A 10114-nucleotide genomic window follows, 5' to 3' on the forward strand; every position below is an offset into this window, starting at 1 on the left:
TTTGTCTTTTGTCTTTCAGTTTTGTAAGTATATGAGCCTGCTATGTGACTAAATGTAAATGGAATTTCATAAGATGTCTATTTGAAGCCAAGTTAAAATAGCACTGGCCGTACAGTACAACTGTTACACTCCTAAACACCACGAAAAGAAATTTAACAGCAGTAGCTAAACTAGCCAACTTCTTAAACACACAGTGGCATGCCAGATAAGTAATTAGTTTAGATTAGCAGCAGTTATTAAATATGTAAACATGTTCTCTAACAAGCTAGCTCATATTAGTGTAAGTAAGTGTATGTAGTTAACGTGCTAGCAAGCTAACATATTAGCAATAACCTATTAACAATATCTAACTTACTGTATACAGTGTAAATCGCTAGCCAAGAATGCTAGCTACCAACATTAGGCTAATTATTATGCAATTAAAAGTCTTCATTGGCCAGCTAGCTAACATTACGCATTTGATTACATAACCAATAGCCAAGTTTGCTTGCTACCAACATTAGACTAACTTTAATATAATTAAAAGTGTTTGATGAGAAGTTAGCTAACATTGCTAAGCTTTTTTTTGTCTGTGTAAACCAGTAGCCAAGTTTGCTAGCAAGTCTTAACTTTCACACATGTGGATTGGTCGCTTCTGATAGAGCTAAAGGTGAGCATCTGGAATTATTTCAGAATCTTTTAAAGGTTTCAAAACTTTTTAAGGCAAAGTCAAGAGAAATGTTAAAATGCTGAGCTAGTAACATGACCAAACAATTCGTTAATGAATCAGTCTACTGCTGACGAAGAACATTTAAGCAGTGTCCTGGATGTCCAGCCCTGTCTCCTGACATTAACTTCATCGAGTGCACAAAGCCTTTCAAGTTTCTCAAATGTTGACATTTATTTGGGTATTTAAAAAAAACAAAAACAAACATGTCATCATCTCATGAACGATGAAATATAATAAGAACCACAGCAAAGATACTCACTGAAACTTCAACACTTTAACCAAAACCTTTTTCTCTTTTGTTCTGAGAACAGTTAATATTAAAGATCTATAGATGTAGATTTAAATATGTGGTTGTGATGACTTTTGAATATTTTTTCCATACACAGTACATCATTTCATGAAGTATAGACAGTTTTGAAAAAATATAAATGGCTAATGGGGACAATTATAAATATGAAATATAAATATAAATACATTACTAATACAGTAATCCACTCACCGTTGTAAATAGATTGAAATGGATGTAATGTACCAGTTTTTTATTTTTATTTTTACGCTTCCTGTTCTATAACATGACAATTCAAAAACAGTGAACATATACAAGGCAACTGTGTCTTTTTGATCCTGACTGTTACACCATGAAAATGGTTCCCGATATTCAGGATAACGCTGCATTTGGAATTTCCAACCTCCGACTAGGAAAGACCAAAGAAAACGCCACCGAAACCACAGAAACTTTGCAAGGTCTTCTTAACTGCAAGTTCAGAATCTGATGTCATGTCAACATGGCTGCTCACACTATCAGTAGCAAATAAAGCAATGTTTACACTGCGTAAAGACTGACCAAACTTTAAATTAGTTTCTAATAGTATTTACTTTAGCTCAATCAACATCAACACACAATGGGGTTCAATCTATTACACTGACCATATAGTTAGCTGTATTGAAAATAAATACAGCATAAACTTATCAGTAATGTTATCTGGCAAGCTTGTTGCTAACAAGACACACAGTTTCATGGACGCGTCCATGTTTTTTCCTACATTGTAGCTCAAAAACACTGAGTTTGAGTCCGAGTTCGACTTAAGTTAAGTTAAGAGTTAAGAGTTAAGTTATGCACTTAAGAATGCAGCAAAGTTCCTGAAATAACAGCAAATAAAAGACAATTGTTTAGGACTAATTAGAAAATAAACATCCATAAAAGTCCATAAAAATCAGCTCATACAAAATCAACAATGCAAAAATTAATTCACAATAAATAAAAATAATAAATAAATCATTTCCTGTACAATTTTCTGGTTCGAAATTAAATAAAGTTGATAATATACATTATTCTGGAATAGTTAAATGATTCCTAAAATGTGATTTCCTTTGACATGGACTTTAGACTTTTGAGGTTTGGATGCTGATTTAATTTTTAAAAAATTTTTTCAGTATCAGAAATGTAGCAACCTGAAATGTGTTTCAGTTCAAGAAAACCTGTTACACGTCACTCCGGTTGAATTCTGGAAAATAGCTAAAATTGAAAAATTCATGAAAAATTTTGCCTATTTTTGCAGGTAATATACAGTGGGGTCCAAAAGTCTGAGACCCATTGGAAATCTGGGATTTTTTTAAAACTGAAAATAAACAGAAAGTTTTTAGAATTTAGAAAATTCTAAAACAACAAAAAAGGAGATGTGCAACATGTTGTTTATTCAATATTCAAGATTCTGCACTATGTATAGGTCTCTATTTAAATCTAAGCAAATTAGTGATTTGTTAAGTCCTTTGTACAAAAGGTGAGATTTTCCATGAGTCTTATCCCTTCCATTGAAGAAAGTTGCTGTATTAAATTAGAAAAGAAAACGTAAATATATTTAACCACGACTACATGGAAAAGTTTTATTGCCTTGGCGTCTGACTGAAAAGATCATGTTGTGTAACCAGACTTTAAAATGTTAGATCGTTACTACTGATGGATACACTTCCGAAATTGCAACATATTTCAGTTCAGTAACTATATATTCTAGTTAAAAAAAAAAAGAAGTAAAAATTTGACCGTGTGAAAGGTTTCCCCAGGCATGTCTTTGTAAAATGGAATAAATATTCCACTCAACAATGATGTCATGACAAATCTATAATAAAAATTTAACCAGCAATAACAACAATTCTTTATATACAAAAAGCAAATCCAGCCACAATCCCTGGAGTTGATTTGTTTTTTGGCTTTTCAAAAGCCAGGTGAAAAAATTCCTGAAAGGACCCCACCATCCTCATGGGCACATGATCAGGAATCAAAAAGTGTAGGTGATGTAGGTAGACCTGGGATTGAGTCTATACTTGGAAATGTTAGCTCTTCTCAGAGTGTGGTGGCGAACGGTCCCTATGAAAAAGAAGCGACACCCCTTTCCTAAAGCGATGATCCCTGACACTGTAGATAATCACATTACAGCAGCTGTTCCCTGCCAGGATCCAGAAGGCGAAGAAGGAGAAGTTGCACCAGGTGTAGCCAACCACGTCGCCCAGCACAAAGATGGCAATGGGTGAGAATGAAGCGGAAAAAGCAAAGGTGAGGATGCCAATAGTTTTGGCTGCCTTGATGTCTGAAAAGGAGGGTTTGTAGGAGCAGGTGCTTGCGCCTCCCTCAAGCCCCTCTGAGAGGAGCTTGCGCTTGCGTGTGTAGCGGCAGATTCTAGTGAACGACAGAATGTTAACAATCAAAGTGCTGCCCAGGAGTGTGAAGTCAAAGGCTGGAAATAGCAGCAATATGTTGGTGTCAGCCGGCAACTGAAGACCCACCACGAGCGGGACATAGATACACATCCGACTGCACTCATTGTACTCCATAGTAAAGCTGCTGCTCAAGATTAGGGGCGACACCGCAAGCAGGAAGCTGCCAGTCCATGAGGCGAGGATCAGGAGCAAAGTCCGCCGCCGGGTCACGAGTGTATCTTTCTGTAATGGCCATAAGATGGCCACACTGCGCTCCACAGTCATCAAGAAGATAGTGCTGATAGAGACGAAAGTGCAGCCAGCGAACATTGGGCCGATCATCATGCAGGGCTGCCAGGAGCTGGAAACATCTCGTGCTGAGACCATAGATCCACTCTGGTACCACATAGGAGGGGTGCTGGTCACCATGATGGATATCTCAGTGTAAATGGAGAATGGCACCACCACCATGCCGACCATCATGTCAGCTATGGCCAGAGATACTGCAAAAAAAGACAAAGGCACAAATAAATGATAGACCGTCATAAACGCTGATAAATACCTGATAATGTTAGCTGAGATAAAGACTTTTGTCAATTTTTATTCCAAGTTTACATTACAACAAGTGTAGAGATGGAAAGCAACTTACTTAAAAGTAACAATGTACAATTACTTTGAAGTAACAAAGTGTGATTGCTTTGAAGTAACAGCAGACTATTACATTGAAGTAACAAAGTACAATTACTTTGAAGTTACAATGTACAATGACTATGATGTAACAAAGTAGGATTACTTTGAAATAACAAAGTATGATTGCTTTGAAGTAACAATGTACAATTACTTTGAAGTTGCAATGTACAATTACTTTGAGGTAACAAAGTGTGATTGCTTTGAAGTAACAGCATACTATTACTTTGAAGTAACAAAGTACAATTACTTTGAAGTTACAATGTACAATGACTTTGATGTAACAAAGTAGGATTACTTTGAAATAACAAAGTATGATTGCTTTGAAGTAACAATGTACAATTACTTTGAAGTTTCAATGTACATTTACTTTGAGGTAACAATGCAGGATTACTTTGAAGTACCAACGTACAATTACTTTGAAGTAAAAAATTAGGATTACTTTGAAGTAACAACATACAATGCACAATTCAAAGTAATAAAATACGAGTAGATGTATTTATTTATTTATTTATTTATTTATTTATATATTTATTGGCGATAGTAAAAGATTCAAGTTAATCTGAGATTATTCGGTATGTGGTCTGTATTCAAGTGTTTAATTTATTTATTATTAAAAAATTTAAGATGAAAGATTTCATTTGTTTATGTTTAAACACACCTTACAATGGCAATATATTCAAATAACCTTTAGAAAGCAAACTTCATACTGCCCTCTTTTGGACTCCTTGTTGTACTACTAACTCTTCGACAATCAGAGCATGTAAATGTGGGTACCTTTGAGGTAGCCCTGTGGTGTGCGGGACTGGCGCGTCTGCATGAACACTGTGAGCGTCACCATGTTGCCGACGACAATGGCGAAGGCCAGGCCGACCATAAACGCTACAGTCAGTGTACGGTTCAGTAATCCACAGCAGCACATGGTGCAGGGAGGCTCTGGAGAACGAGTCACTCCTGGAGATCCAGCTGATGTGTGATTAGAAACATTGATTAGCACACCGACACCCCAGGGCAAGCTGAGGTTTGCCGTCACTGATGCCATTTTGTACTATTAGTCCCTTTATTGAAGGGTCAAAGTGAAGTGGATTTGTTGCTGGGGCCTTTGCGATTAGCTTTACCACAACCCTATAGAATGGCAGAAAGAGAGAAAATACAGTGAGGTACTGTAGCTCTGTCAGTAAACACTGGTATGATTCCTTTTATTTTTGTTGCTTTGTGTTGTGACTTTTTAGAATTTTTATAAACAATTTTCGTTAACAGCCTCATCAAATGAATCAAGATTCTACAGGTGATCAGTAATAAATCAGGTACCCAGTCGAAATAATGGAGTGGCTAGCACTTATTTGTACAAGTAAAGTAATGATTCAATTACTGAACCTCCTCAGTTTCTTTCCTATGCACGAGCCAGCTTAGTGGAGCTAGATCCTGACAGTTAATTATAGCTTGTCACGGGAAAGGAATTAATAATGATGGTGGAGTGTAAGTTAGATTCGATAATGTAGTTGTAGATGGTTTAATGAGTGACCAATCCCCTTACTCCAGCTGCTGCCTCTGTCAGTATTTCTAATCTCCTCAGGCAGTCCTTGCACTAACAGTATACTTAGCATGCTAAACATTAAGTGCTAAGCAGAAGCCCAGCTGCTGCTCCTTGCTAGATATGACAGGATCCCAGCAGGACCACTGACTGGCTCCTACACATACATACTCATCAATACTGACACACTCCAATGGTTTCTCACTGTCTGAAGTGTTTCGTAAGACCTGCATTTAGTTTGTAAGTTTGTAGCAATGTAATAGTGAACATGGATTTCCTTCACTCAACTGTCTTCTCAATTAGCAGAAGAGAATTTGAGAAGCTTGAGGAAATATAGATGGGTTAAACATTGGAATGAAGCAATTCTCTCAGTAGGTATTCTTATTCTCACATTAATATTTGAACACTATAACAGTTTTAGCTGCAATCCTTGGGGTCCAAGCACCAATTACATATAGCAGGTCAGTGCCCAACCAGTTTTAAATAGACTGCTCCAGTACTGAACTTATTTAAAATTCAGTCCATTATAGAGTATGTTTAAGGCATTTTATCCACTCAGAATAATAGATTTGATACATTACAGCTAAACGGAATCTAATTAAGTCAACTTTAAAATATTCATTTCCAGACTCTCCAGATTGTTGTGAGCTAAAGAAAAAATGTGACTACTTCTAAAAAACAATCTAATAATCTAGCAAACCAATTGTATCTATGTATTAGAGATACAGTATTATCCATTTTGTAAAACAGTGACTCCCCCTAGTGGCCAATTTTTGATTGATTTATTTGTTTGTTTATTGGGTTTTTTCCCCTAGTGGCCAATTTTTATTAGGTTACATTTTGTGAAGTTACGCCATTGCTTACACTGTCACACGGCTTCTGAAAGCTAATGGCACTACCTGAGGTAAGCACATCGCCACCAGGCTGTGTATTAGAACTGAAAGGCTGGAGTCTTCTACCTTCACTAGATAAGGTTGTATAGAAAAACATCAACACAGACTCCTTTCATTTCCTTAAAAGGTTTACATGGCGCCTGTGCCTTAGCTCCATGCTTTTGTATAATACTTCTCTGAGTGTGAGTAAAGACGGTTAAAAAAAAAGAAGAAGAAATAACAGTCAGAGGGTGTCAGTTTGATACGTCCACAATCTCCGTTCTTAAAGCCTGCTCTTCTGTTTGTTCCACCTTACTAACATGTCCCTTGAGACAGATTTTGTTCCTTGGAAACTCAAAACAATTCATCTCAGTCCACTTCTCAGAAATACAATCCATGTCCCTAATAAACATCAGGATTAAAAACCAATTTCCAATGTAAACTAATGATAACCACGGACCATTCTGCTCTCCCGCCTTTCCTCTGTTGGTATTTCTGACTCTGATACAAACATAAGAAAAAACCCATTTAAGCAGCTTGTCATATTACTAAGAACCCACAAAAAACAAACGCCTTCATACTGAAGACTTTCCTGTGTCAGAAAACTTAAGGAACAGCTTTATATCTGACTGTTACGAAGTATTGACATGTGACACTCCTTCCATGAATGCTATATAAACATCTCCTCACAGAATACTTAACAAATACACATGTTTTTTAATCCGTTTAAATGTGGAACATCCACCATGCAAGTCCCTGTGTATGTTGGTACTATAGAAAAGCTAACATTAGCTTTGTAGAAATTTTGTCAACATTTTTAGACCAATCAGAATGAAGCATTAAAAAGCACTGTAGTGTAATAATACATAGTCATTAGTAAACATAAGGTGTCCCTCAAGGATTAGTCCTCAGTCTCCTTGTTTTTGTCATGTATATGCTTCCCAGATATATTCACATGTACACAGTCTTCCACTGTTAAGCAGATGATATAGATAAGTATTATATATTGAATCTCAGGAGACCCTGAGGTTAAGAACCTGTGGGTTACTGGGTTAATTTGAGCCACGTTTGTAGGCAGTGTTTTTATGTATATATCCGGGATGGGGGATATGGAAGAAATTCAGCATCTTTATGACACTAACCAGGGTAGGAACATTGCTGTCAAGCTGTGCGCTAGAACCAAAGTCATGTGGAAAAGCTGGGTGGTTTGTACCATGGGCTTTGAATCTTTCGCTGTCATCATTCTCATGACCTACACTTAACAGAACTAACGCCGTCTCTCTTTCCTCTAGCCTTAGCACCCTCCATCTCACTCATGAGGATTACATTATCCACTTTTTTCCCTTTGGTGCATTTATTTCACACTCCACATTCACCTCTTTAGGTGCTGCACACTGATACAGATTGTAATGTGCCTGAATGTGATGCTAGATGTTCAGTCAAGGTGCTTGTTCAGTTCTTGGGTACAGATCTTTTCTTCACATCCTAATATACCAGTAAAAAAAATAATTTGTTATTGCAGTAGAATCCAGTGACAGAAATGCCAAGGAAAGAATGGATTTAACCTCCATGAAAAACAAAATATGACCAATGTCCCAAAAAATGTGATCTGTGTAAAACTGTGCTATTGAATTTTTTCTTAATAATTAATGAATGTGATCTTTAAACCCAAGCCATGTTGTATGTGATTTGAATAGATATGTGAAAATAAATATTAAGAAGTACAATCTGAGAATATTAACAACAACAACACTAATAATAATAATAATAATAATAATAATAAACTCAAGAAGCCTTAATGATCCTTTAGTTTGTATCTCTGGGGTAACATTAAAGCTTCTGTGTAGAACTTCACATAGAGTGTTTATCCAGAACCATGTAGAACCATTTAGGACCCTAAAGACCCTTAACTATCCAAATAACTCCAAAAAAAAATAATTTTAAAGATTAATTTGTACATTTAATTGAATTTCTCCAATGCATAAGTTATATGTTCAGTTCATTCTTACCTTCATTTCATAGCCTGCTAGTTCTTGCCGTGTGAAAAGACAGTGAAATAATGTCCATTGATCCACAGGATGCATGTAAAAGTCCAGAAGTTACATTGAGTTAAGTCCAGGATCAGTCCAGACATCAACAGATGTTGAGCATCAAATTCACTGAAATACATCTTACGAACTTGCTCACAGGAGAGATTTCTGCTCCCTCCTCAGGTCCCTTGCTTCTCTCTCACTCATTTCTCTCTCTCTCTCTCTCTCTCTCTCTCTCTCTCTCTCTCTCAAACACACACTCCTCCCCTGGATTGCTTCATCCAATGGTCCAATGGTCTCTCCATTCTCTTTATTCATCTCATCACATGCCCCTGATTCCTGTGCCACACCTTCTCTCTTTCTCTTTTATGGTCTTTTCTGATGGCTTTTCCTCCAGTACACTCTAATCAAGGGGTGGTTCTCTTAGAGCTCAAAGGCTGATTCTTTACTTATTTCCTTTAACATCCACATGCCTGCTCTTCATCTCACACTCACACACACACACACACACACACACACACACACACACACACACTTACACACATACATACATGCACAGTATACAGTATAATCCATAATATGGGTCACTTTCTTTCCACCACAGTGCCCACTATTATGTGTAATTACCTCCCTAAAAGCATACATATATACATTGTTGGATGCAGTCTCCCGGTAATCAGTGACACATACATAAGCAGATACAGGAGTAGGGCCTCCAGCATTATGAAGGACTCCTCCCATCATGCCAACAGACTATTTGTCCTTCTCCCCTCAGGCTGGAGGCTGCGCAGCATCAGAACTAGGATGACCAGGTTAAAAAACAGAAGCTGTTAGACTATTAAACTCTGCCACACATCAGAACTGATAAACTGAAGGTTTTTTTTCATGTCTTTTGCTATGCTGCTAATTTCTCAGGTTTTAGTGCGTATATATTTGTGTGTATGATTGGGTATTTATGTTTATTTATTTATGACGGAGTTATTACTTGTGAGTGGTTTTAACCGGACCTTTGGTACTTCATTTCGTTCCAGTTCATGTACATGTGTTGGAATGACAATAAAAATCCTTGAATACTTGCATCAACTATTGTAGTCCAGTTTCCTCCCCCAGTCCAAAGACACACGTTGTAGGCTGATTGGCATTTCCAAATTGTCCGTAGTGTGTGAATGGGTGTATGATTTTGCCCTGTGATGGGTTGGCACCCCGTTCAGGGTGTCCCCCTCCTTGTGCCCTGAGTTCCCTGGGATAGGCTCCAGGCTCTCCCATGACCCTGTGTACTATAGGATAAGTGGTATGGAAAATGGATGGATGGGTGGATGGAAGTGTTCCACCCTCATTATTCAGTAGTTTATAAAATAACACTTGATCCAGCACTGTCACATTCAGCTCCAGATCCAGTCTGGACTTTATAGTTCTCGTAACTCACCTGTGTTCCAACTCACCTGTTTCTCATTTCCTATAAATCACTCAGTGGATATAAACAGCACACTTTCACTCAGTTATTTGCAAGGTTTTGCCATTTCATTGAGTAATTCTGAACATTTTTTCTTTGTCTTTGTAGTTTCCACTTTTTTTTTTGATCATGTCA

At 37.2% G+C, this 10114-nt stretch overlaps 1 protein-coding gene across 1 annotated transcript; it reads right to left on the reverse strand.

Moving 5' to 3' along the window:
- Positions 1 to 2358: 2358 nt before the first annotated feature.
- Positions 2359 to 5194, reverse strand: LOC128614250 (trace amine-associated receptor 13c-like). The gene is made up of 2 exons (XM_053635634.1): positions 4868 to 5194; positions 2359 to 3906 (listed from the first exon to the last, which is right to left on the reverse strand). The coding sequence occupies exons 1-2, from the start codon at positions 5130 to 5132 to the stop codon at positions 3041 to 3043; spliced, it is 1131 nt and encodes a 376-aa protein (XP_053491609.1). The 5' UTR covers positions 5133 to 5194; the 3' UTR covers positions 2359 to 3040.
- Between the last annotated feature and the right edge of the window lie 4920 nt (positions 5195 to 10114).

Source organism: Ictalurus furcatus, chromosome 10 (genome assembly GCF_023375685.1).
Source record: "Ictalurus furcatus strain D&B chromosome 10, Billie_1.0, whole genome shotgun sequence".
NCBI classification, from domain to species: domain Eukaryota; kingdom Metazoa; phylum Chordata; class Actinopteri; order Siluriformes; family Ictaluridae; genus Ictalurus; species Ictalurus furcatus.

Coding starts and splice junctions, on each gene's coding strand:
- LOC128614250 (XM_053635634.1), bottom strand. CDS start 5,132: ATGGCATCAGTGACGGCAAACCTCAGCTTGCCCTGGGGTGTCGGTGTG. Junction 3,907..4,867: donor ACCACAGGGCTACCTCAAAG/GTACCCACATTT, acceptor CTTTTTTTGCAG/TATCTCTGGCCATAGCTGAC.